Here is a 17,006-nt window from a genome sequence, read left to right as displayed (position 1 = left end):
GCATCACCTACTGAATAGTTTTACCAATAGGGCAGCCTCCATGTAAGCACTGATCAGGCCTAGCCATGTTTGGCAGCTGATAGGAAGACAGCCTAATTGAGGCATATCATAATACAAAAATGTGCTGTTAGTTGCCATGGTATATTAACCAATGGTGATGAGTGTAAAAAAATATTCTAATCTCAGTATGTTATGTTTTTGCTTAATTGTATTGCACAGAAATGGGAAATTGAAGCACAAACCCATGTGCACTGATCATATACTACACCTTAAGTGCACATTCAGCAATGCCATTTTTCAGAATTCTGCTTCAGAAAGCTCTGTCTGCATATATGAATGCTCCCCAGTCTCATTTTCTAAAACTGCACAACATTTTGGCTTCAGATAGCAAATAAAAGAGCATAATAAGAAATAAACTTCTGTTAATTACATCAAGATTTAAAAGAAACATAAAGGCAGTGAATAAAGTTTGATCAAATTCAGTAAAAACTCTTCAGTGAAAACATTCTAAATCAGATTTATGATAATTCCAAGGCTTAAATAGGACACATCACCTTTTTAAGATTAAGCAGACAGAACATTATCTTCATGTCAGAAATCATCTTTTTAAAGTGTATGTTTTGCTGCCTTCCCATTTAAAAAATACATGAGATATGCCTACTGAAGACCAAGGACAACCACTGCTAGTCCACAAGCAAAGTCAGGTGGTTCATAAATGATGGTCAAATGTGCAGCTTGTCCGAGCTCCTGGAAGCCCTCCAACTATGTGCTGAATTTCTAGTCTAACAGCACCTGGGATTCCCAAACTCCACTGCTCATCACAATCCATAAAAACATGTAGGGAAGATGTCTCGTAAAGACTGATGTAATGGAAAAGACCCTCACATTGAAGTTTAAAGATGCATTCACTGTTAGAACAGGTCCAGTAGACATAAAAGTAATGCTGAGAGCAGAAAACATAAACAAAAGGTTATTTACATGCTGTTGAGTTCTACTGCTATACTGCCTTCATAATCATGTTCACAGGGATGTAAAACTTAACATAACAACACAGGGAAGTATTGGAAGTTAGTATTATCCACAGAGCCAATCGTTCAATCTTCACAGCAAACCAGATGTTCAAGGCAAGATCCAAGTAAGTCCACAATCCCAAATATCAGAAGGTGGGTTATCAGATTACATAAAAAGAGACAAAAAAATCCTTTTTCCTCTCTCCTTTAACTATGAGAAAAATCCCTTTTAAAGAATACTCACAGTCTACAGCTAAAATCCACCAAAATTTTATTACATTTTGAGTACATATAAATTTTAAACCTCAGGTAAATCTTAGATCATAGTTTTAATCAGGAACAGGATTCAGCTTCAGCTTGCTGTTTATAGAGTCTGAAAACCGTAGTACACCATAGAAAAGTACCATGTACAGATGAGAAAACTGCTTAACTCAAAGCTGGTTACCACACCCAGACAGACCAGAGCAAAAAGAAAGAGGCAATTAGCTCTGTAACTGTGATACTCTGCAAGCAGTTTATACATTCAATTCTTCCCAGGAAAGCAGAGAAAATAAGCTAAAGAGGACATTTTGAAGTAAAATTCAGTGACTATCATAAAGAGAAAGGTAAGCTGGGGGCCTAATACACGTTTATTATAAAACACAATTGTGTGCAGCTGCCATTTGTTTTTCACTACCTCTGCTAAAGAAAGAAAGAGAATTTTTGCAAGTGCAACTTTTTAACTTAGATGATATAAAATACACAATCAATTCACTGAAATAAATGCAGCAAACTGTATTCATTTTAAAATGTGTCTCTTGTAACTGATGTGTGATAGGATGAAAAGGATGCCCTTCCTTTATTGGGGTACTCCACACTTACCTCTAGAAAAGTGTCAGTTTTCATGAGACCAGATGGAAACGCATCTGAAATGAATGCACAATGCAAGGTCTCCATCAGAGCAGGAGATAGGAAGCTATGGGCAGAACAATTCAAAACTTAAATGTTGCAGAAGAAACACCAAGGAATCAAAGCTCACTACCTTTCTGTGGCACATACATTTCAATAGTATGCTTAATCTAAGGAAGTACATAGTGCTAGAGTATTAAGACAGAAAAAAGATATGACTGAAGAGACTATATTTGCAATATATTCTGTGTGTTTATCTAAATCCCATGTTTTATAAAGGCTATGTCAGAGATGAGGTTTCAGCAGCTTGAAGTATTATCCTTTATAAGTGATGATAGATGGCTATAAACATCCAAAAAGCTTTTAAACATACCCGCATGAGCAGTTCTGTATTTTAATCTCATGAACCAATTCAGATAGTATCAGGAATTTTCCATCTTCATATAAAGAAAGAGCAACGCTTTGCCTCCTGGACTTGTTCATAATCCTCAGGTCAAAATGCCTTGATCTTGCATGTGTGGTGAAGGCAAATTCCTAGCTAGGAATATTAAAATAAGTTTAAGTGGAGCTCACCAGTCTTACAGATCAAAGAATATGCTGTCACAAGTCTGGTTCTGCATGGAATTACCCTCCAAAGTATAAAATAGCTTGGCTGTCCTGTCAAAAGTTTTGATATGGAGAGAGACATTTGTATTATTTCTGGTCCTATTATCTCCCTGTAGGAACACTATTCCTAAACATGATTATTGAAGTGAAACAATTTTATAACTTCTGTTTCTGTAGACTTCTACTTAATGGCTACTGAAATAATGGAACAGGCTACTGGTGGTAGCATATGAGACAGTTCTTTTCTTTCTAGATAAGCTAATTCTTCCATCTTTATTTTGCTAACAGGCAAAGACCAGCAAGTTTCTGATGCTGAGGTCCCCTGATTTTTATAGCATAAATACAACACACACTAGATTTTTTATAAATATGAATATGATTATTATTTTGGCATTATACTTATCATATTCTTAGCGTTGCACCATCTAGCCTTCCTAGGGCTATAGTTTCATGAATACTGGCTTAGGTAGTAAAGCTGCCTTAAGAACTTCTGGATTTCATCCATAACCCAGACACCATTTCCCATCTCCACATTACAATTCACTGCTTCTCAGCTATGCACTGAGAATCTGGCACTGGCACTGACAACTGTGGGACCATCCTGAAGACAAGATCTCTGGAAAGAGTTAGTTAAAATAACCTCTCAAAAATAAAAGGAACAGAGACGACTTTACCATCGAAATTCATGTCTCATGAAACTGCACCTAGAATAGAGTCTGCTTGCCTCATCTTTCTTGGATCTAATGAGGGAGTATTTGCAAGGAGAATCTGTAAGTGGAGGAGGCAGCTAGGAAAAGATCATAAGACTTTTTAAGTCAGAAATCTAACCCACGGTTAAAAGGACAGTGTCCTCATGGGACCCTCAAATAAGGGCCTGAAAGCCAGTGTACCCCCCACAGCCCCACTTCTTTAATCATCCACAGACTCAAAACTCATCTCATGATGGGAAGTGTATCCATCACCAAATAGAGATTCCCTATCACATGATACAACCACCGTCTGGTTATATGATCAGACTTGGCCTCATTACATTTTAATTTTGATCATGTGACAGCAAAAAGTTGGGAACTATGACCTGGGTGAGCTTCAGTAAAAGTCCATGTCACCTGCTGCTTGGAGTTTTCTCTTTATAAATATACATTTGTATATTCCTAATTAACAGAATTACAGTGATATGTTCATATAAATACAGCCAGCATAATGAATACATATATTTGCACATGTTTACCTATGTGTATGTATGGTTGATTGGTTGGCTGGCTGGAAAGATTAATGTTAAAGGAACATGTGCAGGCGAATACATGTACTGTTTTGAGAAGTTAGAACCACTTGTAGGAAGATTTGCTTTTATTGTTTAAAACTGTATTAAGTTCACTTCAATTGTTTTATTTCTCCACTTTACTATTGCAACACTAAATTAGCCTTCAGCTAAGTACTTGGATGTGACCATTTTATATTCCCATACCCAGAAATATCAGGGTTGCCACACAAGTATGGTGTTTTGATTGCAACAACACGGATTTTTTTTTTTTTTTTTTTTTTAAAGAATTAGACTGGTAAAGATAAAACAGTGAATTCTATTGGGGTTACTTTCATCGAGCTGTCCCCAAATGCAATATAAGCATTAGAAAAAGCTGTCTGTTCATTGTTACTCTGAATGAATTACAACAATTTCTGAATATCCTTTGGTGTCATCTGACAACATTCTTATCCTTGGAAGGTTTTATTAAGAGCCGCATTATATCATTCTGTTATCAATCATAGCTTATACAATTCAGATGCTTTTAATCACTTGGAAACTGTTGTACATTTTCTACAAAAATATCTGGAGAGATGACGTAGCATAAAACATGATTTCTAGTGTATCTGTTTGTTACTGATTAACAGCCATGTTTCTTCATAAAATTCAATTGTCCATGATTCCCATAAGACAGAAAAAAATAACTAAAAACATTTCAAGAGTATGGAGAAGAGATGCCTAGGAAAACATTTTACATTAACAGTGAAAATAAATAACATGCAGTTTATCTAGGTATCTAAGTTATGGTTCCAATAATCTGGTGGGGCTTTACATATTTCTACTCCTGAGAATTAGCACCCAGGAACAGAAACTCTCAGACTAATTTTAAAGTAGGAAATACTGGAGCCATGTGGATGTCCCTCACATGAAACTGAATAATCAATACTTAATTATGAAAGCGTGTAAGTTCCAACTGTGTTCTGTTTCTTTTGCTTCCATAGATACTCAAATCTCATCTGACAACTGAATTTCGTATAGGTGTGATGAGCTAAACATCTGAGTGCCTTTGCCTCTACATGTTCTTCCAGCCATGCATCTAAATAGTACAACAGAACAATGGCATTTCTCTATTTGCAAGATGCATTATGTTGAAACTGCCATTAGTGATTATGAAATGCTTAGGTACTATGATGACTACAGAAATATCTCACACAATTTCATATGAAGAATTCAACTGATGACTTTTGTTATTGGTTTAGGTGTCACATCATAAATGTAGCCACGTATAATTAATGTTCTGTCAAAACACCTGTGCTTTAATATCATGATTTTCAAAGGAAATCTGTCTGTAGTTAATATCACAATGTTAGTGATAGACCAAACTACCTGCTGCATAAGGTACCTATAGGAGTTCTCTTCGATGATCAGTCCCCGCTAATGAGTCCCCTACCATTACAGAGCTGAGGGATCAGGAACAAAGCCACAGACTGAGGGGCTATTCTGCGGAGGTTTCAAAAGGTTCATCTAAGCTGTCCAGAGAGACAGTTAATAGTTGCAGAAATCTATGACCAGGATCTCCGGAACACATTTTAAGTTATTTTCTTTCATATCTCTTTCCACATTTTTCCCCTTGACTTGACCTTGTTCTGGTCGTCCTCCCACCTGCTCGGGGATTCTCTACCCAGTCATGTAGAACAGGAGAGCCATTCCAAAGTTGAACATGCTATGAGAGAAAGTGACTTGATTTCTCTAATCTAAAATACTTTCTGAGTTTAATTTCAGTGAGGAGTAGCATATGACAGGAAACATATTTTTGAGTTGAACAGTGGGAGTTGGTTTAGTCTGATACACTTTCTGAAGTACACTCTCACTATGATAAATATATACCTTCCTGAGGACAACTTTGTTAAAAAGCATCACCGATAAGAAACTGGAGGGAGTGAAGGAAAATGCAGTATTTATAGAACTGATCCTGAATCTGGAAATATTTTGTTTTAAATACACAAGCAGATGGCATTTAAATAAATGCAAAGAAAAGGAAAATTTATACACAGAAAAGGAGAACAGGGAAAGCAAGTTTAGCAGTATCTGCCCAAGATCTTCATAGTGTTTTTATAAAGTGATTTTTGTAATGTCCATATAGCATTTTAAGAAGCTTACCAGCATGCAGAAAAAAACATATTTAGAGTGACAATTCAGTTTTTTAAATGAAAGCTGTTCAGCTTTCTTAATATTTTCATTTTTACACTGGAAATCAGTGGTTTCTTTAATGTAAAAATTAAGTTGCTTCAGGCAAGGTGCTGCAAATGTAGCATAATTCAATGTGTTAGGATATCTCTTCAGTTACAATATCCTTAGCAAAAGCAATAAAAGGTGACTACATACATCCCTTTGAATTTCAGTAGCTTACAGAAACTAACTAGTACAGGTGGAAGGTTTAAAACTAAGCCAAGAGAATCTACGCGGTAGCAAAAGGTTTCTCAGTGCTGTAGTTATACATTTCTTCACATCTCTTGTATGGACAGAAATCTCTGGCCTATTTAAGTCCCACTTTAATGTGCCATAATCTTTTTCAGAACTCTGTCATAATCGCTTGAAAGGAACTCCTCAGCTCTTTGATGATATATGAAAATATATCTGCTTTATGTCTGTATCTGTATTTTTTACAGTACAGAAGAAAGATGTGAAAGCTCATTTTATACATCTACACAGAGACTCTAACTGTTTCTAACATTCAGAACATTATCAGTATGTGGTTACTTTTCTGCAGCTCTCAACACCTCACTAATACAGAACTCTGTTTTAGATAAATTAGGAAATAAAATATTAATTATGGGGGGGGGGGGGTTATCCATCCTTCCCTTATCTATTTTCCATCTGACACAGAAGATCCTAATGTTCTAAGTGATTTCTAAGGAAAAGTGATTTTTTTGGTGGGACTATTAAGGAGTGACCTTGGAGTTACAGAAGACATGAATGAGGTCAAAGTTTTTAAATATGGACCAAATTTCAAGTTAAACATAAGAAATAAACAAAAGCAAATGCAAGTCAATTTAAATGAGTCAGTAGGCAAAGTGCTTTCTCACCCCTTTTGCCTAGTAAAACTTCTGTTTCTCAAAGTAATGTATTTGGTGGCTTAAAATCGTCATCTAATGGAAAACGAACTTTGTCACAGTACCATCTGGACAGCATAATGGACTATCCCAAAGAAGCACAGTCCTCCTAAAACTGAAAATGTGGAGAGTTAACAGAACACTTCTCTAGTGACTGCAGCTAAGAAGCTTCTATTCTATCCTCAGTTAAGGTTAATGGTGATATTGATATGAAAAATGGTGGAAAATGCATATTTTTAAAAGTCCTAATCAGCATACAAATGCTAGCAATGTTTTCAAAAATGCTGTGAAACTAATTGTTAACTCTGAAAAAGGAACAATACAAGTACTGCTGAAATCACCTCTTGCTTTTGTCTTTCAGTCTTTCTGCACGAAAGTTGTCATTCCAGCCATTAAGACTATAGCCAAGCACCCTGAAACATGCACCTCACAACTCTTCAGACCTACCTCAGAGAAGCAAAGCAGGGCAGCTGGGCAAACCCTAACGGATCTAGGTGCCTGCAGTGGGTGAAGGAGGTGCAAGACAAAAGTCTTCTAAGACTCTCTAGCTTGCTTGAACCAAGGAGCCTTTATTGGTGTTGCTCCCCGAGTTTAATGCTAAATAAAATCGTGCTCCTAAGACAAAGTTCTGAACAGGCTTTGGTATGGCACTCATTCTTCCAGGGTTGGAGAGGCAACAATCTACAGAGTTCAGCAAGCATAAAGCTAAGCAGAGCTAAAACTGGTACAGAAAGCATGGTTGACAAGACTGGAAGAAAGAGTCCATCACAATCAGTTATATTTCCCGTTTAATTCATTTGACTCTGCTTCTGAATCTGGCCTGAAACTCAGTCTTGTTCACTTTTGAAGTGAAATGCAGGAGGCCCAATCACCTTTACCACAACACTGAGCAGAAAGACAGCACTACAGAAATGTATCACTGCTCCAAAAGATAAAACTACTTGTTTCAATCTATTCACAACAATAATTCTTAGTAGTCCTGCACTCAAACAGCAGATATAAAAAATGTCTGACTGATCTATATTGGTGTTTGATGTGGAGCAGCATGAAGCACTCCACCCTGTATCTTTATGTACTTTTTTTTATTTTGATCAGCGCAATAGCATGATATTGCTGGGCTTCATTCATAAGGCAGGGACAGGGCAGCAAAACCTGTCAAGGCAGCAGCCTGCCTATTCGGCATAGTACCTTTGCTTTCTCCCCTACCTGGAACTGCTGGGTTAAATACAAACTGAAATTTTCCTGATTTGAACTTGAAATTGTCCTTATTTAAGATTTATCGTATGTTTATGAATATGAACCAGCTACACTCAAAATCAGAGAAAGTGAAGTCCTCAGCAAGCTTCCATGTTCACTCAAACAGTGTCATTATGAACGTATTACTGTTACTCCATTGTACCTAAGGATTCACAGCTATCTTAATGATGTTGTTTGAAAACCGTTCACTGTAGAAGATCACATAAGTAGACCATATGTTTTATTAGGTCAACATTAGTCATTTCCTTTTTTCCTTACGAGAAGATATACTTGAATAGATTTTATCTTACTTTTACACTGTGTTCCACATGAAGGGTATCATGTTTCTACCTCTCATCTGTCTAAATCTGGGAAAAAAGACCACTACATTCTTCTCAGTGTACTAGTTAGTTGATTGAGACCAACCATGTTACCTATTTTCATCCAAACTATAAATAATATAGATATAATTTTTAAAGGGAAAAAATTTTAAGGAAAAAAATTCCTAGTTTAGCACTTTCTTCTGCAATCCCGTCTTCCTACGTGCTGAGCAAGGATTCATGCACACCTTTTCATGAAAGCCATCTAAATCTACCACAGCATCCTCAGTAATGCAATTTGCTCTTCTTTTCCAAACATTTCTATACTTGTTTTTTTCCATGCAGCTCTGTCTCCATGTTCTCCGACTTTCCAGTCTCTGACTTTCACAGTGCTGTGTTATGTACAAAAAGTAGTTCTCCCACATCTACTACAACATATAGCTCAAAATCATAACAAAGCCATGGTTCCCAGTGCCTATACACACATGGAGTTCATTGTGGGGCCAAGGCCAAAGGTTTTTTTATACAGATGCTTCTTTAAGACAAAGTTAAAGCTAATGGTGAAAAAGGTTTTAGCTGCTGGTGAAAGTCTCTGACAAACTCTCCCAACTCTCAGCTCTAACAGGTTATTAACAATCTTTAAGTGCCTCTTTTAAAAATGTCCCTGAGTTCAGAAGTAAGACCTGGTCAAGAGGGTTGCTCCTCCAGCAATAGTATTTTATGGCAGAAATCACTACTACCCTTCAAAATCTGACAATCATAAGTGAACATTTCTGGTCAAGAAGAGTATGATTAAGCTAACAAAAAGACATTCACTAGCAGCCTCAAAGATAACAATCAGAGATGAGAGCTCTGCCGGAGCAGAATGAAAAGAGTTATAATGAAAACTACTTCAGCCATGGATTCATGTGCTTTTAGGCATTTAACCCTCTCTTACCAGGTAAAACTTCACATATTTTCCTGGTGATTCCTAAAATTTCTGTAGAGTCTGTGTCTGTCAAAGACTTGCCCCATTTTATAACTTCTACAGAAGGATTCACCTTACCTTTTAGCCATTTAAAAATCAGGTATCAAATCTAACCTAGTCAGTTCAGTTTCCTGTATCTGCAGTCAGCAGAGGTACCTCCACTGGTATCTCCTAACTTATGACAAAATGAGTCAATTTCTAGAGAGATCTATGTTTCAGACTAGGTAAGAAATTCAAGGAACTAGACTGGACTAGACACAGCTTTTAGATGGCTAAAATTCAGTGAAGCCCACTTCTATGTTGGTGCTAACTGCTTGCATGACTTTATTTAAGAACAGCTTAGAAAAAAAGCTGTTGTATTCATATGAAGGATTGTGCATGAGCTCATTCTCATGGCTCAAAAAGCACTAGCATTTCCACGAAGTCTCCTATAGTCCCACACCCTGCTACGCTCCCGTAAGAACATCTCCCTCTCCTAATTTTTCTTTAATTAAGCATTTAAAAGCCTATCAATCCCATAAGCTGAGTAGCCAAAGTGGATATGATCAGATTTGGTCACCTTCCTTTCACTACGGACTGACTGAGCTACTACTGGCAATAATGCTACTACCTGAACATTTTTCTTGTTCAAGAGGTTTGGACACTATTCATGTCATAATTAAGATGGGAGGACAATACCTACATAATGAAAACCTTTCACTCAAAAGAGGATTATTTCCACCAGGGCTGATATATCATATTCTATATAAACCTGCTTTATTCCTGTATGTAACTTTTCTTGCCTCCTGCAAACAATACCAGACTCAAGCTTGCACCGCACCAACTCACCAGAGATCAGCTTCCCCTTAACTTCCAAAATCAGTTACAATGCCCATTATGAACTATATTATAGGAATTACTGGAATGAATTGGCTTACCATTTAACACAGTTTAGAACAATACATTAAGAAAAGGTCTTAAGTAAAGATTATTTTTCCATTCTTTCTTAATATCATACTATGGACTGAATTTCCTATTCATTGTTTGTTTCAGTTTAGTAACTCACTGTTCCTTTACATATTTCAAAGCACTGTTCAGAGAAAAACCACTGCTTTCTCCTACGGCTGGAGATGGAATTTTTCTCTCTGGAGCCCTGACCAGTTGCTGTTTTGAAGTGCTCACAGTTTAGAAATGTTAAAAAAACAAACAAACAAACAAACAAACCAAAAAAAATATCCTCAAAACAAAGCTTCAAAGGTCATGGTCCAAGTGAAATAGTTCATTCTGTGTATGAATGCTCTGTATCAACCAAGCCAGTCACATGTGCGAAGCCACCAGACTTGTTTTGAGCAGCTGGTCACAGAAAATAGAAGATTTCAACTCTGCTGCCTAAACACAGGTAATTGGTTCATTTGAGATGCTCAATGTTATTCGAAGTACCCATGTGGAGCTGGCAGGGATGACACAGACTAACAGGACCTCATTTGGAGGCCAGCAGAACCAGCAGCTAGGGGTCTTCAGCAAACTCCAAGACAGTTTAAACAGTACCAGTTTAGGCACATGAATCAAGCCCTTAATGTCTTCCATCCCACCCTTCCTCATTCCAGAAGTCATGTATCCCACTCCCAGGGCATCTCCCTGCCTATGCTTCTTTCTTCTCTATTCAGAACACTGTACAACTACTAACTCATTCAGACTTAATAAACTTTTACTTTCCTTTCCTCTCTCCTACAGGGTTGTGATGGATTCTCTCTCAGTAGAGAGTCTAGACATCTTTCACAAACACTGTGTATAGCTCAAATAGAAGCTACAGCTTTGATGCCACAAGAACACAATGAAACTCTAAATGCTCTGGCACTCTGGAGATCAGACCAGATCGGTATTTCTCAAATCCTCAGGTTGGCAACCTCCTGGTCAGGACAAAACAAAACAAACAACTGACAATCATCTTCAACTATTGTTAAAACGAGACTAAAAAAGTATTATTGTTTTCATTTTATACATGGAGAAAGAAAAATGAAATATCTTTCTTGATGTAATACAGCAATTGCATGTCAGAGTTTGGGCAGGTGACAGGAAGAGGCCACCTTGTTGGGGAGAAAGAAAGTACAAGAGCAGGAGTTGTGAAACTTTTAGCAGAACTAAAGCAGAAAAAGCAGGCATGTATCTGGAATTAGGTCCATACTAAAAAGAGTAACAGAGACAGAAGGAAGGACAAAGGAAGGGAAAGAAAGAAAGGAGTAAGAAAAGAGTGTTCATGAAGATGTTCATGAAGACCAAGCAGGGCAGAAGACAGTATTGCAGTGAACAGGGCAGGAATACATCAAAGAGTCAAGCTAACAGTAAAGCAATTAAATCTAAATGAACAGTTAATCACTAGTGCTCACAGTAAATCTTCTGGCCATCCTATAGAAGCATTCCAACAATTTTATTCCATGCCTCCAACACCTCCCACAGTAACAAGTAACAGCACTATCTTTCATCAAAATATTCACTGTCAACAAGCAGGGAACAGCAGATGCCCAAGAGTTTCCTTCAAAAGTCAAAACAGTTCCCTTTTGAATTTTAATTCTTTATAGGGTTGAGCAATTTTTTACATCACAGGAAACAAACACCTTTAATTCTTCAATGATGCACTCTAAAAACTGAATCCTGCTCTCCAGAAATACTCAAAGAGCAAATGTTAATGGTCCAATCTTGTCTTCCATTGTGCATGCATCATTGAATCCCTTGGAAAAATCACTTTCTGAGCTTGCATTCACAACTTTAAATAGAGTTCTGTGCTGCATAATGAAGACAAGAATGTATCATTTTGGCACTAACAAGTATGTGCGGTAATTAGTACCTTGAACATGCTTGTAAGAAAAAGATATAAAATGTATCAAATGTAATTCCAAAGTTTGCTGTATAGCAATTCTACATAAAAGAGACTTCTCAAAGTCTGGAAAAAAGTATTTTTTTAGATTTAACACTGGAGTGCTCACACATTGTAGTATTTACAAATGAAATACTGATTCATCACCAATGACCTCAAAATAAAACAGCAAGGGGATTTATTTTCACCCTTCTGTAACATGTGCAGCTATGTCCCAAAGTGGATTCACCAACTGTTCATATTACCACCTTTCAGGACACTGTCAAGGAAAATAAAAAGAGCCTAATCTGAGCCTAAACTAGAAGAGCCCAACCTAAGCCTAGGTTCTCCCCAACCCTATTCCCAGCTCTCCATCACAGCAGGAGGCAGGGCTGAGAACCCTAGGTTGACCATGTTATGGAAGCTTAATCTTGTAACTGACAATTAAATTAAGCTCATGGGTTAATAACACATTCTTTCTTTTACCTAGACAGCTCCAAAGGGAAACTCTGCCTACATAAGACTCAAACCATCCTCAGGAAGATCTTCTCTCCATTGATGATATAAGGAACCTATGGCAATCAGCTTATTAATTTAGACATTCCAGTTGAGAGCATAAGGACTGGATCAATCTGAGCAAACTGCCTTTAAGCTAGGCACTGCGTATCTAAGCCTTGGGACATTTAAGTTCCTTTGTTCAGGAAAACTGAGACCCAGAAATTAAAAAATCTTCACACAGATAACTCATGTATGCACCACACACAAAAATTTGACAGAGTGTCATAACTGGAACCTTACAAAGTTTCTCAGTTTCAGTAGAGTATTCTTGTAAAGATATTCCATGGCTCTTTAATAGAAACATAGTAGAAATTGGAAGACCATGAACATAAAAATAGCCCTATCAGTTCAGACGAAAGGACCTCTAGCTCAGTATCCTGCTCTCCAGCAGTGGCCATAAGCAAACGTTCAGGAAAGAGTAAGAACTCGGAAGTACATCTAGTATTCTCTCAAGTATTTTCCAGCCTCTATTTTTAGACTAGGGAATTTCCTCCAATGAAGCTCTTTTCCAAGTACTTGTCCACATCTCCACTCAAATCCACGGAAACTTTTCTGCTCCAGTATATTCAGAACTACTACTGCTCCAGTATATTCAGAAGCTAGCACGGGCCATGTAAGTCCCCCAAAAAGTAGTCATTGTATGGCCAAACAGTTCCCTCAGATTCTCCTCTCTCCCAATAGCAACGAAGGCTGCCAAGAAGCCAGAGGAGCCCACAACAGACAACAGCAACTGCAAATATCTGAATGTGTACATGTAAAGGAAAAAAGCCTGGTAAAAAACAGTCTAATAGTCAAGAGTGTCAGGATAAAGTGGCTCCTATAAAGAACCCTAGCTCATTTATGACAATCTCAGATGACCAGCACTAGTTTTCAGTTGCCAGCTACCCATTGAAATGGACCTCAATAACACAACAAGTGCACAAATGAACACAAGCCCCTCTCATATAGAAACGCATTGGTAGCCTAAATGTCCTCAGATATACGCCATATAGAGAGTTAAAATGGATGATCATGTAGACAATGGCAGCACTCCTCCAAGAGCTACAGGTCCCCTACCAAACAGTATAACCTTCACAGCACAGCAGCAATGCTCACAGAAGGCCACCAAATAGAAACAGCTCAGTTGCCTACCATATCTCCACTAAAGCAAACAGCCTAAGAGCCTAGGAAATTTAACTACCTCAGGAACGTGAAGACAGCACAAAACACTGGGCCATACATACACAGAGTCAGCGATGGAACAAAACAATGACGAGCAACATACAGCATTGACACCAACAACATAATAGTCATTAATTTATACAGCATCTGAATAGTAAGCTGGTCAGCATTTCTGAAACAAGATTCTTTGGAAAAAACAAGTCTGGTTTTCAACCAAAATAATTACATTTGTGAAGGTTCACTCTTGTCCAAACTGGGTGATATATGAAATATATGTAGGATTTTTCATATTTTGATTTTAAAACATCTATGCTTAAAATAGAGCATTTCCTATAAAACTCGCTTTTGTCACTGAAGAGCTTTTTACAGGATATCCTTTAATTTTCACTCCCACTAGAAGATACTTCCTATTTCCTTTATAAATAAAAAGAATATCTAGAATCTCCCACAAAAATCACCTGATTTTTCTTAAAACCTTAATGAAGTATACAATCGTCTGCAGTGATAACAACAACAAAATATCAGGTGAAAGTCCAAAGACAGATAAACTTGTTCTTCACTTTGGAAAGCACAAGTATGTTTTCTATACCAACACATTCTCCTGATGCACATTTCTTCCACAGCTGTAGCTAATGCTGTTTTGTCTCTTTTTCTGCCCCTCAGATGGATGTCTGGAAAATTCCTTAACACTACTGCAAAAGCACTACAGCAGAAAGACTACACTGTGTTTGTTTTCAGTACTTCTATTCACCTGCTAGAGTATTATCCCTAATGTGCCATTCCATCCCCGCCACAGTTTTTCAACATTCCTTCAGGTTAAACACACTACTATATGCTTAAACTTGGTGTTGTTAGTGTTCTGTTGAACAGCAGCCAAAGATCCTAATAGTCTATGCAAGTGACATTTTCAAAAATATTTATGTCACTGAAACAGCTTTGAAATTGCTTATTATATTTACATTAAATATAATGTTCTTGTAAGTCCTACCTAATGTACGGAGTACTTTGAAAACTCTGCTTATTATAGGATAAGAAACTTTGCAATATTTCCTATAGTATCACTACAGGGTAACCAATAGTTTTCAAATTTTATAAATGAAACAGTATTTCATATTAACATAACAATTTTACTACAAATAGTTTATGAAAGAAAGTACAGTTTGAATTGTGGCTATTGCTCCTGTTCTATTCCCGACAGAACCAAACTGGAACATATTCTTCTCATAAGGGATATTTTTAACAGATATGCCACAGTGTAATGATAATCCATAAAGCATGTGGAGTTGAAAGGCCCTATGTTGCCATTGTGAAAGGTATTCTGAAACAGACACACTCACTACTGCCTGCTGTTACCTGGCATCCACAGTATACTACCTGAAGTAACGATCAGAGTCCCTTTGCTCATCCTTTTTCAGAGGAAAGATTTTGATTATTTTTTTCCTTTTTAAATTTTTGGCATCGGTGAGTCTATAACTTGAGGTATGAAATCATCACTACATACCTGAAGCCAGGTATGAAAGGATACACAAAGTTTGATGTGCATGCCATGTTTAAAACCTTCTGCTAGGTCTCCAGAAGAACACTGCCCATAACTCATCATTTAAAGAGGACGAGAAACAAATGCCACAACATTCTTATAAAAAATTCATGCAATACCCTCATCTAGCAACATCAATTACTTTATCTATCTCCTATACTGTTAGTTGTAAGACTAATAAAGCTACTCAGCAGGCAAGGAATTTAATGAAATAGGCCCTGAGCTCCTGGGAGGATCACCTGTGGTTCCAACTCTAACACTTCTGACCAAATACAAGCTTTCTTCCTGCTGCTGAGCAACAGGCTTTTATGGATCTTGATCAAACATGCTCTTAAGGAGGGAGGGTATAATAATATGGTATGAAATAATCCAGTGTGTAGGAGAGCAAATGACTGTGGTGAAAGGGAAGAGTAGAGGAAACTATTTTAAAAAATAACAGAAATTGAAAGCTCTTATGTTTAGGTCACTTCAGCAGCAAGACGAGTTCATAGCCATTCTCCTCCATAAGCAACAATATAATTAAGCACATATTAATCACAATTAATAAACTGCACAAACCAGCATATCAAATATTTCCTTACAACATTACAGCTTCCCAGTTTCCACAGATACTTTCATTTCTGTTCTCCATGTGAAGCTGAGCCATAAATAAGATAAAGATATAAATATTGCAGAACAAACATATTCCAACAGCTAGCTAATGAAAGCAAGGCCCAACATAAACAGCATCAAAAAAAAGAAACTAATCAAAGTTGTTTTCCTAGTGTCCCACTGCCTGATAAATTTAAGTACTGTCTGCTTGCTGCTCCTTTCGGTGAAAGGCTGAAGAAGGAACAATTTGGCTTCCCCTTCTCTGCAGGAGAGCTGAAAAAATCCTTGCTTACAGATCCTTCTAAAATAACCAAAACATTCCTTCCTTTGAAAACTTCCCAGTCTCAAGTTTTCTTAAAAAAGGTAACTAAATTTCCCATTCTCTGGGCAAGCTTCATGTTCTAGGGGAAACCTTACCTAATTTTGGCAGGGAATAGGGCACTTTAAAATAATCTTCATAAAATTCAATGAGTCTCCTTGTAATATTTAGAGCATAGTCCCCTGATCCTCTTCGGATTGCATCAGGCCTTGCGTATAATCGTACCTGTTAAAAAGCAAAGCGAAAGATTGATCATTTCAGCTTCTACATTTTAAACCTAACCTAACTGCAGAGCTGAACTACTCTAAGGTAGTTGTGAGGTAGCAGGGTTATTCTGAAAGCCAAATGTGACTGTTGTACATTTGTCAAAACATATTGTAGCTGAAAAAAACAGAACTTACACAATTAAGGCTACAAAGTTGAGAAAGTTAAAATCTCCTATTTGTTTATGTTGCCAAATAAAAGACTTAACACTCCTTGCATCAAAATAAATATTCAAAGCAACCACTTACATATGTTTGCTAGAGATATGATGGTAGAGTGGATTAGTATAATGGTTCTCTGCCTATTCTGAATGTAGGCAGGGTGCAGTGGCTCAGTAGGAGAGAAGTTCATGGTTTGTTAAAG

General features: G+C 37.2%; 1 protein-coding gene across 1 annotated transcript in view; it reads right to left on the bottom strand.

Moving 5' to 3' along the window:
• Positions 1-17,006, bottom strand: part of TRHDE (thyrotropin releasing hormone degrading enzyme) — a 226,147-nt gene that overhangs the window by 164,027 nt on the left and 45,114 nt on the right. Inside the window, exon 3 of the mRNA XM_026100355.2 lies at positions 16,478-16,604. Coding sequence (XP_025956140.2) covers positions 16,478-16,604 — 127 coding nt within the window. The remainder of the gene's footprint in view (positions 1-16,477; positions 16,605-17,006) is intronic.

The sequence above is a fragment of the Dromaius novaehollandiae genome, chromosome 1 (genome assembly GCF_036370855.1).
Source record: "Dromaius novaehollandiae isolate bDroNov1 chromosome 1, bDroNov1.hap1, whole genome shotgun sequence".
NCBI classification, from domain to species: Eukaryota; Metazoa; Chordata; class Aves; order Casuariiformes; family Dromaiidae; genus Dromaius; species Dromaius novaehollandiae.
Note: the sequence above shows the minus strand (reverse complement) of the source record. Positions and strands in the feature narration are given on the sequence as shown.